The sequence below is a fragment of the Lepisma saccharinum genome, chromosome 17 (genome assembly GCF_977018435.1).
Source record: "Lepisma saccharinum chromosome 17, izLepSacc3.1, whole genome shotgun sequence".
NCBI lineage: Eukaryota > Metazoa > Arthropoda > Insecta > Zygentoma > Lepismatidae > Lepisma > Lepisma saccharinum.
Genome location: NC_139245.1, coordinates 62,995,932 through 63,015,617, shown reverse-complemented (window position 1 = coordinate 63,015,617; position 19,686 = coordinate 62,995,932). Strand labels below are relative to the sequence as shown.

Genomic DNA, 19,686 nt, shown 5'->3' with positions numbered 1-19,686 from the left:
GGCCCACTGCACCATCCAAATTGCCTTCCTGCATATGCACATTGAGGAAGGTCATTTGAAAACACCCATACATGCCAAACCCACCAAGCATCTGTAACACCTACACTTCTCCAGTTCCCACCCATTCCACACCAAGAAAGCCATCCCATTATATATGTCCCTCAGGAGGCAACACCTGAACACTTAACCAATCTCCTGACAGAACTACAACTTCTGCCTTCATGAAACCTGGTCCTTTACCTTCCACCCCAAAGGGACCTACCATACCTCAAACCTTCTCTATGTCCTCACCTGGAACATGTGTGGTGTCTTTTTCCTGGGTGAATCATTCACAACACTCAAACATCAGGATCAACAACTGTCACTCCACCCACAACCTGGACTTAACCTTTGCCATCCATACCAACCATCACAATATGCCTTTCAATTATTGTTTCCGGGTAGCGATCATCCTCTCCTTATCCGAATCTGCCAACACGTCAGTATGAAAAGGATGAGAAGGACTACACATCAGCCATGAGTGCGACCACACCCAGTTGCCAACCCTTCCTAACCATCACATTAACAAATCTTCATTTTTTTTTCTACCACTGAAGATGTCACTCGCAGCTGCGAAAATTTGAATTTTTCCAGTTTCTGGTGCATGTTTCCACACACATGCATACATATTTATGTATGTATTGTATATTGTATTGTATTGTATGTATTGTATATTACCTTCAATTAGAACACCATCTGATATTTGTGTGTAAAATGTATTTTCAGATAGCAAGTGCCTTTACTTCATCAACACTAATGGAGTTTCACAATCTCTCTTTTTCCAACCTACTGAAGGTAGAACCTGACGCCATGAGTTGTTCAGTCAAGAGTGATCCAAATGAAGAGTCAACCGAAAACACTTGGCAGCCAGCATCATCATCATCAGTTATTCAATCTGAACCAGAGAAGGGACAAATGAAAGTCGAAGAGCCAAATGATTTTGCTCGCAGCTCATTTCACATTTACTTGAACTCTTGTGCTGGGATGAATGCATTTTTGCAGGAGGATAGTAAAGATTTGGATACGAGTGATGACATTGCAAAGTTTGTTGCTGTTAGATGCAAAAGTGATGAGAGTGACAATGTTAATGTAGAGTCTGAAGATGTGAAGAGTGGGCTCACAATTGAACATGAAGGTCAATCTGCAGAGACAGAAAGGTGAGTGCATGAAGTATTTTCAAATTAATGAAATTGAGTACCACAATACTTGAATCATAATAATAAAATAATGTAACATGTGACTGGAAGGGCCTTGGCATTTATCCTGACTGCCAGTCTCCCTCCCACAATCATACCTACAGGTGTTGTGATCTTTAACCGGTAATGGGGTGACGTGTGGTCGGCACATTGAAACCTCAGCGGTTAAAGGAGATATTTGGGACTTGGTTATGCTACTCACTCATAACTCCCCAATTTCGTCACGATGGTGGCTTGCCACTGGTCCCTGTACACAAACCGAGAACCCAGGTAGACTCCAACCCATGCTGTCCCACAGTTGGAGTCCAAAGCACAGAAACTTAGACTGAATTGCCACGGAGGCTATACTTCCTCCTCAAATTTCCTCAACTTAAATATTTTGTAAATTTCAGAATTGCTTCTTGTATATGGACAGAGTTATGAATACTTACATGTAGGACTTAAACAATGAAGCATGGATTCCAAGTCCCCCGGTTTCCATTCTTCAAGATCAAAATATGGTTGTTTTATGAATATTTTGTTGCATATGAACTCTTTCTGTTGTTTTTCATAGATTGATTTGGTATATTACATCACTTTTTTCCACATTTGGCTAATTGTGAAGATGAATGATGAAGTCACGCTCACAATGAACGCCCATTCCCAGTCAGGAATTTGAACCCGGGACCTAACTAACCACTTCGGCACGGAGGTCTGCCTCTGTTGTTTTAGTTCACGGAGGTGTGTTGTAGCAAAGCAATGAGTGTTTTTATTTTATGTTATACTATTTATCATGTCATGACATCATTGCCAAATCTTTGTGATATGTTCTGCGTGTGGACTATTACTTATTATACACTGTGTTTCAAAATTATTTGAATGATTTCAGCTTATTATATTTTGTTCATAAATTTTCAAAATAAGATGGCATTACACACAAGTGTTACGTAACCGTCCAAGTTAAGTGCCAATGGTTATTGCAAAGTTACCTTACAAATTCTCAATGTGTGCATTACTCTGCACACGTCAATATGGTAATCTAACTCCATCCAGACAGGTTTCAGGATGTTCTCTTCAATGGTTTGCACCTCAGCACTAATACAATAGAGTTCTGAGATATTGGATCTTAATGAAAGTGTGTATGAAACATGTTGCACACTCACGACCAACCTACTCTCGCAAGATGGTTTTTCCACACCACGGGCAACCATTTCACAACTCGTCAGCTTGTAACTTGTAGGCAGAATTCAGAATTTAGAACTGCTGGGGCCATTAAAAAAATACTTAAGGATGTGCTTCATGTATTTCTCAGGATATTCAATTGGGTATTATATTGCATTGTTCATGAAACATGTTTTTATAGTTCAAATCATTTTCAAACATGCTGTAGGTGGTAATGTGGATTATTGTTCTTGCATCAGTAAGCTTGATTTCAAAGGAATTTATTTGTGCAGGCAAATTCCTTGTATTAGAGTGACTGCAGTGCTGATAGTACTTTCATGTTATTCACAAATGTTAGTATAATTCTGTTAGGAGTTCAGCATGCACATGCAATGATATTTTATTCAGAAGAAATGTGAAAGTGCTTTCAGATAAACTTAATTTGTCAATTTCTTCTCACATGGACACTGGCAGATATTCTTAAATATCCTTCAGCGTGTCACTGAAAGATACCCTTCTAACATATAATTGTTTTTCTCTTCTTAGGGAGTGTTAGATTAAAAAGTGCTAACACATTCATGTTGTTATGTTCAATGCCAATCATAATTTTACTTTATATGAGGTTAGGTGTGTTAGGTTTGATTAATTTTATATATTTTTTAGGATTCTAATATTTGGTTTTGTGCCATTTGCATTTACACTACTTTTCACTTTTGAGTGTGTATAGAACCAGGTTTTGAGATTTAAAAAAAGGTGAAAATATTCTGGAATACATTTTCCTATGTGGATCACATTTGGATAAATTGTCTCTGCTAATTGTGCTTTGTGTTCCTTTAGGTGAATGTTATTTTAAAAAACACATCTAAGTTCACTGATTTAAAAGTATTCATCACTATATTCTAGGACTCATGTTCCCAAACTTTTTCATTTCATGGCACCATTACGGTTTGAAGATTTTCCCACGGTACCCAAATCAGAATGTATGCCTATCTAATACTTGCAACGCTCAGTTACTGTGGTTAGGTTGCTTGCCTTAAGTTCAGAAATAGACACATATTTACAATTCAGAAACATTTTATGTGTAAAAAGAACTAAATAACCACATATTTGAAAACATCACATGATTGATTGAATATATTGGAACATTTTGCGGTGCCCCTGTCAGCCAGCCAAGATGCCCCCAGGGCACCGAGGTGCACACTTTGGAAACCACTGTTCTAGGAGAAACAATCGATCACTGGCCCCTAAGTTGTATCTCAATATTGTAAGATTAAATTGCTACTAAAATATAGCAAAATAAAAGTGGCCACTGTGGCTCAGTCGGTAACGTGTCTGACTACCATGCTAAATGTCCCAGGTTCCATCCCCAGCCGGTTCAAATCCGGGAACTTTTCTAACGTTAGAAGTGGCCCCGGCGCCCACCCAGTGTCGAATAACATGGATACCTGGGGGGTAAAGGCAGTCAAGGGCTTGATGCTGATCACATCACCCCCACTCACGACTGGATCAAGAAAGTGTGGGGTGTTACCCCCACACACCCTATACGCCTTCATGGCGTGGTGCTATGCACAGGGGAGCACTTTACTTTTGTACTTTACTAAAATATAGCAAATAAAAAAAATGTGCAAATGCATCACAAGATTCAGCATTCCATTTTAGCTTCTACTGCAAACATCTGAATTTTGCCAACATCAACCTTGGAAATGATACTTTCATTAGCTTGTAAGCTAATGTTCTGTAGCTACAACTCAAGGTTAGTGTTGGTAAAACTTTGTTTGTTCCAAAGAAAGAGCAATATTATTTTTATTGTAAACATGTTAAACAGTTTTTTAGTCAACAGCAAACGTGTTTTGAATTAATTAATACAACACAAGAAAACTTATTTCATGAACAGATTGTTTCAAGAGGAATGTTGTTGTATGCCACCAATTTCTTTAAACTTGGGAGTTGATTTTTTTTCCATGCTTAGTGCAATATCATTTGATACATATATGTCATGATTAGTTGGGGGTAGAATTGTGGAAACACATTGTGGATGTTATCAAATAAATCATAAACCAGTCTGTCAGTCCCTTTGCTGTGTGTTACCTATTTCACAAATATAAAATAAGTGGCACAAAAATTTGTGCAGTTTGAAACACTGAACAGGTTCTCTTCCACCTGGAAATAATTGTTGTTACATTTGATTGCAATGAGACAAATTTCGTACAATTTTAGGTGAGATATCAGTAAAGATATCTTGCACAATACAATACAATCGTACATCGTAGGTTCATGTCCTTCCCTCTCCTGTTTCTTTTTTTCTTCTTCTTTACCGAGTGCAAAGTGTAGCAATAATGTAATGTAAGATTATGTTAAATCTGTAAGTATTTAAGCATTCCCCAAGGAATGCTTCTGCTCAGCTTGCCTGATTTTTCTCTTGTGCAGTACTCATCACAAGTTCAATGATTATTCAGTGATTTGAAGGAATTAGGCTAGACCATTTTTTTTTAATTCAGCTGTCGTAAATTATGTTAATATACATTAAGAATTTATGACATAGATATCTGTTGTTAGCGTCGTTGACTTGTAATCAAGGGGTCACGGGTTTGATGCCCGGTGGAGGCACAAGTAGTTTGAATCCCACTTTGAACTGTAGGTCCAGTCCCGATTAGCCTTTCAGTGCATAAAGTGGACTTAATACAACAAATCAATCAATCAATATATGTTGTGAGGAGCCATTATTTTGAAATTCGAACTAAGTGAGATAGTTGTATTTTTTTGTTTAGCTTCATTTCCTTACATGTTGAAGAAGTAGGTAATGATAAATTAATATTGTGCAAATTTGAACCCCTGAAATAATTTTCCCTCCCCTGTAGAAAATGTTGAAGTTCAAGGTCACACGCTCCATTTTTCATGAAAAGTGAAACATGAGTAAGTTTGGAGTGCTGTATCTTTGCAAAGCAACACCATTCCAAACATTTATTTTGCTATACTGTTAATATAAGACTGTTTGCTTATATACATTCAATTGTTTTGATGGGACATTGTGGCTTTCCATTGTTATGTAGCAACAAAGAGGGTCCAAAATGCAATGTTTTTGGTTCTTATTATCTTAAGCAACAGTACCCCAAAGATTGTTTACTGGGATTGAAGCTCACTATTAGAACAGCACATTACTTGGATATTGATGCTGTTAGCAGATATAACCCTTTAAATACTAAAAAATTGGGAAATCCTCAACTCCAGAATTAGTCATATCCCAAAACAGCATCAAGCAAAAATTAAACTAAGTATGCCATCTTGTAGCTGAATAATTGTACTAATACATGGAAATGGAAAAAAAAAAATTTAAAAAACCATTGAGGCCTCTTTCCATTCCTAAGAAAAAATAAATATTAAGAAATATCAATGTAAATTATCACATTTCCTCCCCTATCAGAATGTGGGACAGCCCGTTCTCCTCCCTTTCTTTGTTCCCAGTGGAGCAGTCCATGCCTTGAGAAGTTGTGGAACATTTTTAGTTTTTCTTCCTTTGACGGATAGTATAGTGGTAATGTTGCCTCCTTATAATCAAGGTGTCCTGGGTTTGATGCAAGGTTGAGGTAAGAAATGTTCTGATCCCACTTTAAACTGCAAGTCCCCAGTCGCAATTAGCCTTAATGTGCATAAAGTGGGCTTAGAAAAAAAGCTCTACCAACCTCTATATAGAGTGGCATACCAAAGACTTTCGAAGGGGGGAGGGAGACTATACATTTTTTTAGTAGCCAGCCATCTCTTAGCAGTTTTTTCCTGCCTTTTAAATTCTTTTTTCTGGGCAAAAGTGGGTTTATGATCCCCACCAGCCAACCCTCTTTGGACACGCCAATATCTGTATTGTGATAAGAGTGTGTTTGTAAAAGATTCTGTATTATTGTACCAAAGATAACATAACTTTATTGTAAAAAAGACTGTACTTGGCACTATGCTGTGTGTACAAGATTCCCAAAATATACCAATTTCAATTCAGGTAGGCTTAATTGCGAACCTTCGTGGTGCACTTGTTACCACAGCATGCCACAATGGCAGGGGTCCCGAGTTTTTGAATCCTGGGCTGGAGATGATTGTTCTTCGTGAGTGTTGCTTGAGCAATTTCATAATATCACCACTCATCCTCATTGTTGTGAATTTCCAAAATTGGCAGAAAGGCAACATAGAATAACGTAGTATTAAGCAATCAGTCTCAAATAGACCTAGGGAAAGCAGGCTTAGAATATTTCCATCATCTTTAATATTGTTACTGCAAAGAACCAACGTTTTTTTTATTATCATCATGGCAATCGTTTTAAGACATTTTAAAACATCAAACGCAAATTTATATTTTAGGGTGCTTCACCTTGCAAGCATAGTGGGGTACTCCAGATATGGAATGCCTTATACAATGTGTTTAAATAGTTGCACAACACAAATTTTGACTGACTCTACAATGAAAACCATACGAGAGATATATTGTAGCGTGACGTCGGGTAAGGTACGGGATCGAGTCACGCCGGGACGTAGCTCAGATAAATACAGTAGGTCTTAAGTTTGACTTGGCTAACCACCTCTACCCTTAAGGAGGCTGATGAAGGATTGTTGGGAGCCTGTGTTGTTGAACGCTACTCACCCCTTGCTGTTGGTCTGGCCCTCGGCTTCTGGCGTCGGCGACGGTGACAGGTGTCCGCTGGAGAGATCGAAGATGACGATAAGAGACGGCAGGCAATTCGGCGACTTGTTTTATTCTTGCAGATTCTTCGGTTGGCTTAATCCGGACTGCTATGGACTTCTCGCTTGTTGCCGCCTCGTACTGTCGCGATCTCTCAGCAGGCCGTCGTCCTCTTCTCGTCGATCAGTTTGGTGGTGATATTGGAGCGAAGTGAGAGATCGATTTACTGTCTCCAGCGGTTTTATACATTGGGTTTGAGTCATAGGTTGGTGGACTTTGCACCTCCACTGTGCACCTGGGGTATCCCTGGATGGAGATGGAAATTTACAGTGGAGGTGCACTCACCGCTGGTGAGGGCCGTTGCCTTGCTGACTGTGCAGAGCCGAGTGGAAAATTCTAGTTGCTCGGCTCTGCATCCGGTGGAATGTGGGGTGAATGAGCGTTCAACTTGCGAGCTTCTGAGCGATGTTTGAGGAAAATTAATGTTTCGACTTTTATGCTCCCAATTCCTTCATCATTCCCCTGGCCAAGATGTATCCACTGTGAGTGGTTACGAAGCAGAGTAGAGATGGTTATGGAGAGTATATTTGAAATAATAATTGAAGGTACATTGAGTAAAGAAAAATAAAAACCCTGTATATAATAATGTGTAAAAATAAAAATAAAAAAAAAAGTTGGAGCTGTCGGTATAGCTGGTACTGCACGGGTCTGGCTGCATGTTCAGCTGGAATGCTGACCGCTGGTGGTATGCTGAGCTGCAGGCTGCCTGTGGTCTGCTTGCTACATGTTTATGTGCTTGCTGCAGGATGGCGGCATGGTGTCTGGCTGGCTGCATGATGTCTGCATGGTGTGCTGCAATAAGATATCTGCTGGTTGGCCGGCTGCATGATGTCTGCTGCAATAGGAAGGCTCCTGGCTGGCTGGCTACATGATGTCTGCATCATGATGTCTGCTGCAATAGGAGGTCTCCTGGCTGGCTGGCTGCATGATGTCTGCATGGTGTCTGGCTGGCTGCAATATGATGCCTGCTGGCTGGCGGGCTGCATGATGTCTGCATGGTGTCTGGCTGGCTGGCTGCATGATGAGCCGCATGAAGACTGCATGATGTCTGCAATAAGATGTCAGCTGGTGGGCTGGCTGCATGGTGGCTGCATGATGAGCTGAAATAAGATATCTGCTAGCTGCATGATGTCTGCATGGTGTCAGCTGGTGGGCTAGCTGCATGGTGTCTGGTTGGCTGCAATAGGATGCCTGCTGGCTGGCTGGCTGCATGATGAGCCGCATGAAGACTGCATGATGTCTGCAATAAGATGTCAGCTGGTGGGCTGGCTGCATGGTGGCTGCATGATGAGCTGAAATAAGATATCTGCTGGCTGCGTGATGTCTGCATGGTGTCAGCTGGTTGGCTAGCTGCATGGTGTCTGCATGATGTCTGGCTGGCTGCAATAGGATGCCTGCTGGCTGCATGATGTCTGCAATAGATGTCAGCTGGTAGGCTGGCTGCATGGTGTCTGCATGATGTCTACTGGCCGACTGGCGGGCTGCATGATGTCTGGAATAGATGGCTGCTGGCTGGCTGGCTGCTTGTACAGCTGCTCCAGGATGACTGCTGCGCCATGATGATTCCTTACTGACCGACTGCTGGGTGTCTGGCTGTATGCGGAACTGCCGAAGAGATGCTTGAGAACGCCGTGAGTGTAGTATGGCCAGATGGTGACGTTGTGCAAGGGGGAGCCGACAAGCGTAGGGAAGGGGAAGTTATAATAAAAGGTGTTCGCCTAAGTGCGGAAGAGTAAAGGTTGGAGGCGAAGGTGACATAAGTGAAATGACAGGGGTGGGTAGACAGTAGCCATCATCGAAAGTGATACGTGTGGGAAGAGGAGGAGCTAAGCGAGTGGGAGTTGTAAGTTGACGAAGAGTGGGAGGGGGTGGTGGGGAATGTGCGGGACGTTGAGATATAGCAGTTACGGAAATAGGAGGACTAATAATAGGGATGGAACATGTCTTAGGAGGAGATGGGGTTCGCCGGTGACAACATGAACAGCAAGAAGTGTGACGTTTTAGACGTAAGTACATGTAAGTGATGCAAATACAAAGAAGCAGGAGAGCTATGAAAATTAAGAAGAGATAGGAGGTTGTATGTGCAGGAGATTTTACAAGGTCATGAGGGGTAAGTGCACGAGCCTTAGAAGTAAAACATAAGAAAAGGGGAATGTGGAGAAGTTTAAATTGGTATATGACACCTAGAGTGAGACATGTGAGCCAGACAAAAATTATAATGATAGGAAAATCCGCATGTCTGTAAAGTGGAGTTATGGGAGGGATGTCAAGAACTTTATATTGGGAGAGGTTAAGGTGAGGGATATGAAATGTCCATTGTTTATGATAAAGAGCCGTTGCATTCACAAGGGGGGAAATTTTATAATGGGTGTCGAGTAGAAAATTGGGATTGTTAGTCCAGGCAGCAGGAAGGATATGAATTGTTCGGTGGATTGTTGAATGATCGAAACCACAGGGAAAGATAGCATGAATTTTGATATCGGGGGTGATAAGTACATCTGTACGGCAAGCCACGTGTAACAATACTGCACCGGGTTCGTGAAAAGTGGTAAGATTATAATGTAAAGTGGAGCCATTAGCGTAAAAAAAGGTGATGGTAGGAGGAGGATTAATTATTGCATAAATATTTAAATCTAATTTGACCACATCAGTGAGGTGGGATTCGTGACATGTGTAGGTACACCCATTCATCGTATCAGCCACGGTTGTTGCTTGAATCAATTTGGAAAAACAGAAATTGAGCCCATCGTGTCTTCCTGTGTGAGAAGGCAGAAGGCACAATTTCTGTGTATGGACCTGACAATTTTCAAGGTCTGTACCACTAATAGTGACAACATTATGAGTATCATCGATGGCGATATACGATGGATTATGCGACACTACGCATGTTAAATTTTGATATGAAAAGGGGACAGGGATTGCTAAATAAAGTTTATATTTCTTCTGAGTGGAAGTGATAGGCACTTTCAACTCAATACTGACAGCATCAGCAGAAATTCTGCATTGGGACAGTGGTATCTGATAATACATGTCAATAAGTGTGAGAGGAATCGCTATATCAAATCCAGTAGGAAGAATATTTTTTTGAATCTTTTTCAAGTCTCGGTGCAGTGTTGTTTTAGATACAACATGTTCAGAGAGAAAATGATGTTTACAATTGCTAATGGTATTCTCATATTCAAAAAGGGTGAAAAATTGGCTAAGCTGCAAGGTTAGGGTCATAAATTCGATGAGATATGCCTGTGCTTGATGCGCATCTTTGATTGTTAAATTTTTGAGTTTATTAATCAATGCTTCCTGATTTCTAGCCAAACTATCAGAGTGGTTAGCATATTCAGTAAAAACATCCTCAATTTGATGTTGGAAAGAGTGAATTTCACCAGTTAAATTTTGATAAAAAATATGATTAGCTTGCAGTTGTAATTTAATGTTAGATATCGTTTGTTTTACTTCATGAGCATTTTGGAATAGGGGTTCTAGTTGCTTAGTAGTGGCAAAATCACAGCAATAGTTAGCAATGCTACTGATAAAGCCAAGGAGTGCACGCTTTTGTCTAACTACGGAAGTGTTGGGGGTGGGGCGTGTGAAGAGGGAAAGGTGTGAAAAAAGGTGTGAATGAAAATTTTGGAGTTGGACCGCAAGTTTACATTGGTTGGAATCTTCTTCGCCTTTGTTGCACATGGCATTATGTAGTGTTGATGGGAAGTGCTGGGGTTTAGGCATTTCTAATTTCACATTATAGTAGATGGGGATGGTATAATGATAAGGGATGGTGCCTGGTAGTTCTTTCAGATAAATTCCCGAGATAATTTTCACATGTTCAGTCGCCGTGGTGACCGAAAAAATGAGGGGAAAAAGGGAAAGTAGTAACATTACTGCCATTGTCGTTAGTGAACCCTGAAAGGGACAAAGATACAATTTTAAAACTGAGTTTGCATAAAAAAAAAATATCATGTATTAAGCATGAGATTTGTGATGAAAAAAAAAATTGTTTTCCGAGTAAGCTACTCAAATAAAGTGGTAAAAGATCACTAATGAAAAATTATAAAAGAGAAGGATTAACAAATTGTAATGCAAGAGATTCTCGAGACTGAATAGTTTATAATATAAACTTCTGCATTTTTATTTGTTTGTATTTTATTACCATTTGTTTAAGTTTTGCGCTCCGCGATGTATTTGCTCGAGCCGAAGCGATTACTAAATCGTCAGCTGTGCGAGATTCGTCTACGGGTAGGTCGCGCATGCGCAGATACTTGTGCGAGTTTTTTTTTTTGTACAATCTGCTTGCTGCAGACAGAAAAAAAAATCGCGTTGTCTCTAGCGAGTGGAAAATTCACGTACTCAACCAGTAGTCAGTTGAGAGACTACGTTCCTGATTGACCGTTTTTACTTTCTACTTCTTTATTATTAATACTTTGTGGAATATTAAAAGTTTATTTTAGTCTTCGAACTTGCTTTTAAAGTTAATTCCCGACTCTTTTATGTGTACAGTGTTGAGGAGGAGGGAACAGGAAGAAGAGGGTACTACGTGAATCAAAATGGCGGAACTTCCGTTTTTACATGTGCTTGTTCTTGTGTGCGGCTTGGTGAAAAAATCACGTTGCGAAAAAAAATGCGAAAATACAAGTATTATATTGACATGTGGGTGCGAAAAGTATAGTTATAAAGCGTGAATGGACTATGCAACGGTGAAAAATGGAAAAATTGAATATTTAAGTGACAGACTCGTCCGAGTCAAGGTGCCTTGTTTTCAAACGGTGAATCGTGATAGCATCGGTTTTCAGTTTGCCACGACCATCGGTGTATTCCACCAAATAGGAATTGGCGTCGTTTTGTGAAATTATTTTCCCTTGAAATTTGTAGGAGGAGGAAAATGCCTTGGGTACGTGGGGATGAGGGGTAGTGTCCAAAATATACACTAATTGTCCAGGGGAGTAGGTTGTTTGTTGTGTCTTTTTGTCGGCACATTGTTTTTGCTGCTCAAATCGCTTTGCTAAATGTTTGTGTGCTAGTTCTCGAGCGGCCTGGAGTTGTTCTATTCTCTGTTCATTAGAGTGGATAGTGGTGTTGGGATTAGTAGGGAGAACAGCATCTGCAATTAATCTAGGGTGTTGTCCAAATAGCAAAAAATAGGGTGAGTTGTTCATACCAAGATGTGTACTTACATTGTGAGCATGGGTCGCGCTAGCCAAAAGTTCATGCCATTTACCTTGTTTTTGTACCACATAAGTTTTCATGATGGATTTCAAGTAGTGAAAAGATGATTCGACTACACCATTTCTGAAGTGGGCAGCGGTATCAACAAATTTTAATGTGACACCAGTAATTTTGGATAATTCCTGTATTAATTTGCTACAGTTGGGGGAGCTCCTGTCAAGCATAATCGTCTCTGGAAGACCAAAAATGAGAAAAACATGCGAGACAAGGGCGTTAGCTATTGAGTTGGCATCATGGTTGGGGAGGGTTGTAGTTATGGCAAATCTGGTACAATTGTCAACAACGGATAGAAAATATTTGTGTCCTGTGTCAGAGGTTGAAGTCAGTGGTCCACACACGTCAATATGTATTTGGCTAAAGGGATGACTAGCGGGTGGGCTCGTTTGCAGTGTATGTTGTACGGCTCCGTGAGCTCTTTTTGCTACTTGACATTCATTGCATTTGCGTACTGCAGCATACACATATTTCTTTAGATTAGGCCAATAGTAGCGTAAAGAGAGATGGGAGTATGTTTTAGCAGCACCTTGATGTGCGGCCATCATTTTGTTACAGTGAATTAATTGAAACACTTCTTTTCTTAGTTTTTGGGGAATACATAACTGTCTTCTATAGCCTGGTGAAAATTTAGTGTTCCTATAAAGGATTCCGTTGTCAAGAACAAATGAGTAGGCTGTTTTCTCTAATTTGTGATCGGCATCTGGGTGGTTTTCATGAATTTTGATTAATGCTTGTAAGTATGGGTCCTCTCTTTGTGCCGTACCTATGTCAAAGTCATCGGATTGTAACATGAAGACTTGATTTAGTATGTCCTCCTCGTCTGTGTCAAGTGAAGTGTCTTGTGCTGTGTCGTTGGGCAAGGAAGGGGCTGGGTCTACAGGATTCCTCGATAATGCATCAGCAATACCATTCTGTGATGATGGGATATGGTGGATTTGGAAGTCGAACTCTTGGAAGAAGAGTGATCTTCGAGCAAGGACCCCGGACAACTGTTTTGTTGTTCTAAGGTAAGACAATGCATGGTTATCTGTGAAAACTATAAAAGGTGTGTTGATTAAGAAGAATTTGAATGATTTCAGGACATAAAAGGCAGCTGCAATTTCAAGAGAAAAGACGTCTGCTTTTTTCTCAGTGTCTGTAAGGTGTCTGCTGCAGAAGGCTATCGGATGTAGTACTCCATCAGTATCCCCCTGCATAAGACAACCTCCCATACCCTGGTAGGACGCGTCGATGTATACGCATGAAGTTTGCTTTGGGTCATAAGGTCTAAGAATGGGTGCGGAAATAATTTTGTCTTTTAATGCCTCAAAGCTTTTCTGATGCTCTTCATGCCAATGAAAGTTTACTTTCTTTTTGAGTAATTTGAACAGACATTCTGCGGGTTCCGCAAACCCTTGTACATAGCGTCTGATGAAATTGCATATGCCTAGGAAAGATTTCAAATTCTTCTTAGATTTAGGTGGAGGGAATTCTTTGATTGCACGCAGGATGTGATCAGAAATTTTAAATCCCTTTTGCGACACAAGATGGCCTAAGACTGGAATTTCCTCAAAGCAAAATTTACATTTATTTGGCCCTAGTTTCAAATTGGCTGCACGTAATTTAGCAAAGACTTTATGTAAAACTTGTAGCATTGCATCAACTGAGTTTGTGTAGCAAATTATGTCATCCGTATATGCTGATATCTCGGAACTATCTATGCCAGATAGAGCCATAGACATTACATTGTTCATGACCTGACTACTTGTCTTCAATCCCATTGGCAGTACTTCATACTCGTAATTTCCACAATTACTAATTGCAAATGAGGTCATTTTCTTTGACCTTTCTGTTAATTTTACCTGAAAAAATGCCGATTTAAGGTCAAGGGTTGTGTAATATTTCTTGCCTGCCATGTCTGCTAAAATGTTGTCAATGTTAGGTGTTGGGAGAGAAGAGGGCTGAATAATTTTATTCAGTGCCCGAAGGTCAGACACCACGCGGAACGAATTGTCTCGCTTGCGCACTAAGAGAACTGGGTGTCGGAATGGACTACCTTCTGACCTGCGAATGATGCCATCTTGTAAGAGCTTGTTAAGCTCAATTTTCATTTGCTCTCTAAGATTCAAAGGGATGGGGTATTGTCTCATATAAGGAGGGTGATTGTTGCCAATGTCAATGTCGTACTCATAAATTGGGGTTGTGGTGAGTTTATCGCCTTTCCAAGCTAAAACATCAGCATAATCAAATACTAACTGTATGATTTTCTGTTTGTCTGCCTCTGATAAGTCAGGGTTAATACTGATGCAAGATGGGTCAAATTTTTTCTGACTTTCCTTCAGTCTTGTGTTGTCTGTATTGTCTTCTGTGCATGCGTATGTCGTGGTAGTCATATCAGTGTTGGATGTGTCTGTCATGTCTACTAGAATGTCACATGGGGTTGCTTGGCCAAGTGGGGTGTTGGATTTGAGTGTGACTGGTTTCTCTGAGGGGTTATGAATTAGTAACAGAGGGGAAGAAATGTTAAGGAGAGCATGGGGTATGAGGATATTGTATGTAAGGAGTGTTTCCTGAGAGGGTGTGAGTAGGATATTGTGGGGGAGGGGGGGAGTGATGGAAACTGGAACATATGTTCGGGTTCTAGGTTTTAGGGTTACATTTTCTGGGATTGTTACTAAACTGTGTTGGTTGCTAGTAGGGTGTAGTTTAGAAAAAATTACATCAGGGATGGTGTAGGTGTGTGATTTTGTGGGAAGGTTATAGTTCGGAATATGGCCTAAGCGTCTAAGAGTTAACAGGTTAGTACTAAGTGAAATGTCACAATTTTGTGTCTTCAAGAAGTCATTGCCAAGGAGAGGAGGTAATTCTTTGGATTGCACAACTCTAAAAGGGTGGGAGTACCTATATCTTCCTATGTGAAGGGGGAGTATTACAATTTCTGAGATAGGAAGTCTGTTGCCAGTGACGCCTTTAATAATGCTGTGCATTTGAATTTTCTTTGCATTGGGTGGAATTAAATGCTGAGGACAAATACTAATTTGGCTTGCGTTGTCAATCATAATTTCTAGGGGGTTATTATTTACATGAGCTTGAATGAAGAATAGGTTGTTTTTTTCAAGGATAGGAACTGTGTCAAATTTTGTCTTGCGTGTGGATCCGTCCCATCGATTCACACGGTTTTTCAGTTTAAATCGCCCTTGTTTTCATTGTTGGGATTATAAAAACAGTCCCTGGTAGAGTGATTTGAACGGAAACAGATCTGGCATTGCGAAAACTGTAAATTTTGTCGCCCCCCGTCTGAATTATTATTTCCACCTCGAGATCTGAAATTACGTCTCATGCCGCGAGTAGAACCTCTGCGATTACCATTCCCCTGGCCGTAAAAAGTAGGCCGGGTCTGAAATTGATTACTGTTATTCGATTGTATTTGATCTGCCAGGTTCTGGACAGTGTGACACAACGCTTCAACTTTATTTTCTAATGTCAAGGTTTGCAATTGATTTGTGACTGTATCTAGTTGATTCGCTGTTGAACCGCCAGATGGCAAAATTGCGTTGCAAGACTGGGAAACGGCCGCGCTGGGAGAACTAGCAGACTGCGTGTTTGGAGTTTGACTTGAGGGGAGGGAAGGAGAGACTGTGGGCGTGGTTTGTACCTGCCACGAGTTGGGCGGGAGAGCTGCTGTTGCTTGATAAGGTTGCTGCGGAAGAAAGTTGTATGGAGCTTGAGAGATCTGCGGGAGGGGGGTGGGGGGGAATACGTCACAAATGACGAAGCAGGCTGAGGTGTGGGGAAAGGATGAGTGTTGCTGACCTGTGGTTGCGTACAGCTGGGAAACTGAGGGGAGGCTGATGCGTAAATGGAATGCATGTACTTAGCGGCATCTATCAGTTTCATCGCTTCACTTTGTTCCTCATTGCGTCTAGCTTGAATCAGCATGTCTTGCCTTTCTTGATTCTGCAGATGTGCAATAAGAGAACTTGTGTCGGTGAACTCTTTGTCTCCTATCGCAGCGATGTGTTTAGATCGAAGTCCCGACACAACATAAGAAAGGATTTGAGGGTTCGTCGCTTGCGGGAAGAATTGAAGGACGAGATTTTTCTTACGAATGACATAATCATGAATGGGCTGGTTAATTTCCTGTTTTGTCTCTAATAAAATTTGGATTGGCATGCTGACTAAGTGACTGCCTTTAAATAATGAAATTAATTCTTTTTTGATTTGCGGAAAGGTGAGGGTGTTGAAGTTTGGCTGCTTCTTGAGATCGTTCAAAAATGTGAGCGCTATGTCTGCGAGGAACAATGGCAACATTTCGCGTTTTTTATTTTCCTCCCACGCCAAAGCGCCCGCAATGCTATCGAACTTTTCAAAAAACTGCTCAACTTCTTGAGGGTTTTTTCCTGTGAAGGGGGCGGGGTATAAACCATGGGGTATATTTACGGACATTATTGACGGGGATGGATTGATGGTAGGGGTGTTAGTTTTAGGTGTACTGGTTTGGGGTTCTGGGTGTTTCTTTTTTCGTTTGGGTGTTTCTAGACCACCTAGAAACTGGGGATAATCGGGATGTTGAGCCTTGGATCTGGTTATTCTGGGGGAAGGAGCGGGCGAATTAATAGCGGAGGCTAAGGAGAGAATCTGGTCAAGAGAACGGTCTAGCTCTTCGTGAAGAATAATTTGGGATTCGTTCATGCGAATTTAGGAAGGGGGAATTTTTATGCACTTATTCACAAGAAATGAAAGATAGTGAGCGGAAGAAAAAAAATTAGAAGTGGGGAGTTTATAATACGAAGTGTATTATCGAAAAAGAAGAATTTCTAGGGTTGCTGCTGTGTGCGGCGGGGATTTTAGATTATGGGGTTTTGAGTGACGTAAAAAAAAATTAAAATTTTATGGAAATCCACGGAGTGGAGCCGGCTATCTCCACCATGTAGCGTGACGTCGGGTAAGGTACGGGATCGAGTCACGCCGGGACGTAGCTCAGATAAATACAGTAGGTCTTAAGTTTGACTTGGCTAACCACCTCTACCCTTAAGGAGGCTGATGAAGGATTGTTGGGAGCCTGTGTTGTTGAACGCTACTCACCCCTTGCTGTTGGTCTGGCCCTCGGCTTCTGGCGTCGGCGACGGTGACAGGTGTCCGCTGGAGAGATCGAAGATGACGATAAGAGACGGCAGGCAATTCGGCGACTTGTTTTATTCTTGCAGATTCTTCGGTTGGCTTAATCCGGACTGCTATGGACTTCTCGCTTGTTGCCGCCTCGTACTGTCGCGATCTCTCAGCAGGCCGTCGTCCTCTTCTCGTCGATCAGTTTGGTGGTGATATTGGAGCGAAGTGAGAGATCGATTTACTGTCTCCAGCGGTTTTATACATTGGGTTTGAGTCATAGGTTGGTGGACTTTGCACCTCCACTGTGCACCTGGGGTATCCCTGGATGGAGATGGAAATTTACAGTGGAGGTGCACTCACCGCTGGTGAGGGCCGTTGCCTTGCTGACTGTGCAGAGCCGAGTGGAAAATTCTAGTTGCTCGGCTCTGCATCCGGTGGAATGTGGGGTGAATGAGCGTTCAACTTGCGAGCTTCTGAGCGATGTTTGAGGAAAATTAATGTTTCGACTTTTATGCTCCCAATTCCTTCATCAATATATACTGTATTTTAAGGTATTGTTAGTGTTATACAAACAGTATTTTTATTTTCAAAAAATATTTCATTCTTCATCATTTGTATCATTTTCAAATGTCGAATAATTGTGTTATACTTAGTAATTGGTAATTTTCATTGTGGAATTGGCATAAGAAAGTTTAAAACCGTGTGAAGTAGTAGCACACTTTTTCTCAAATATCCTGTCATAAATTGTCTTGAACCCTTAACCAGGTACGTGTCTTTCATCTTTTGAGAGTAAATTTGACCCCTAAACATAAAATATTATGTGTAATAAAGTAAAATTCATATGGATAATAGAGAATCTTTATGTGATTAAATTTACCATTTTTAACAACTTAAAATAGTTTTCAAATGTAAATAAGGGTGGCAATTAGTTCCTAATATAATATGAACAGATATTGTGTTTTCACCAGCACATAATCTTTCATTGCAATAGTGAAACCAAACACTATTAATGAGGCAAGTATATAATAGTGAATGCAAGAACAAAAAATCATCATACACATCAAATATTTGTGTAAATTTAGCAATGTTCAAATTTAAAGAAGATAATGCACGTCTTTAATTAGAACATTTTTCATTGAAAAAACTGAGTTTCTAATGCATATCAATTTTCACAATCATTTTTTTAAATACGTGTAACTAAATGTGACAATTGTATTATTTTCCTACATCATACAGGGTGGCGCATGAAATGATTCCCCATTTTGTTCTTAGATAGCACCTATATTGTAAAGAAGCTTTCAGTGAAACATACATCACAAGAAGGTTACATTTTGGAAAAATATACTACTGCAATACATGTTCAATATGACCACCTTTGTTATTGGTAACCTCAGTCATGGAAACACCAATGTTACCAATTACCTTATGACACATGAGTTCCATAATTCCACTGCAAGCTTGAACCATAAGTCTTCTCAGTGCCATTAAATATTATTTTCCTGTAGTTTACTGTTATTACAAGAATAAGGAAGCAGTTTTTCGTTGTGACGTTTCAGGAGAACACACGTTCCTTTCATCAGATATTTATTTTCATTTTGACTAGATACAGTTATAACAATGGTTAGCAATTTTTTAAACGAAAGGAATCCATTATATAATGGATGTTGTCAATGTTACATTGTAAAAAATAATATATGTCTGAAAAAAAAATAAAACAGACTGCTTCTTTTCACAGTTAGGTTGCTATATTACAACAATGTAACATTGACAACATCCATTATATAACGGATTATTTTTGTTTGAAAAATTGCTAACCATTGGTATAACTTTCTCTTTAGTCAAAATGAAAATAAATGTCTGATGAAGAAAGCGTGTGTTCTCGTGAAACGCCACAATGAAAAACTGTTTTCTTATGCTTGTAATAACCGTAAAGTACATGAAAATCATTCTACAATGCAAGCAATGTCTACATACAAGAAAAACTACCATTAAATATTTCTGCTTTTTTCGTAAAATCTTTTCCCCCACCATCCAAATGAAAGTGTGCCTATTCAGAAAACAAAAAGATGTTCAGTGTTGCATTGTTATCCTCAGCCCAACCATTCTCTGCTGTTTCTTTTCATTTGTTTATTTTTATAACATGGAAATCTTTTACGGATATATATATGGAGATTATTTTTAAAAATCCGTTGAACGAAACGTCTTGATATCCCTAGTTGTATTGCTTGCTGTTTGATTTGCTGGGACTCCTCTGCATAGTGACTCAAACAGCTTCAATATTCTCAG

General features: G+C 40.2%; 1 protein-coding gene across 2 annotated transcripts in view; it reads left to right on the top strand.

Annotated features, from left to right (window-relative positions):
- LOC146001329 (uncharacterized) overlaps positions 1-19,686 on the top strand; it is a 69,788-nt gene that overhangs the window by 46,370 nt on the left and 3,732 nt on the right. Inside the window, exon 2 of one of the 2 annotated variants that reach the window (XM_083138644.1) lies at positions 835-1,196. In XM_083138644.1, the coding sequence (XP_082994770.1) occupies positions 850-1,196 (347 nt within the window). In that variant the 5' untranslated portion in view covers positions 835-849. Of the gene's footprint in view, positions 1-790; positions 1,197-19,686 lie in introns of those variants that run through there. The other variant, XM_083138643.1, reaches the window with a different exon arrangement.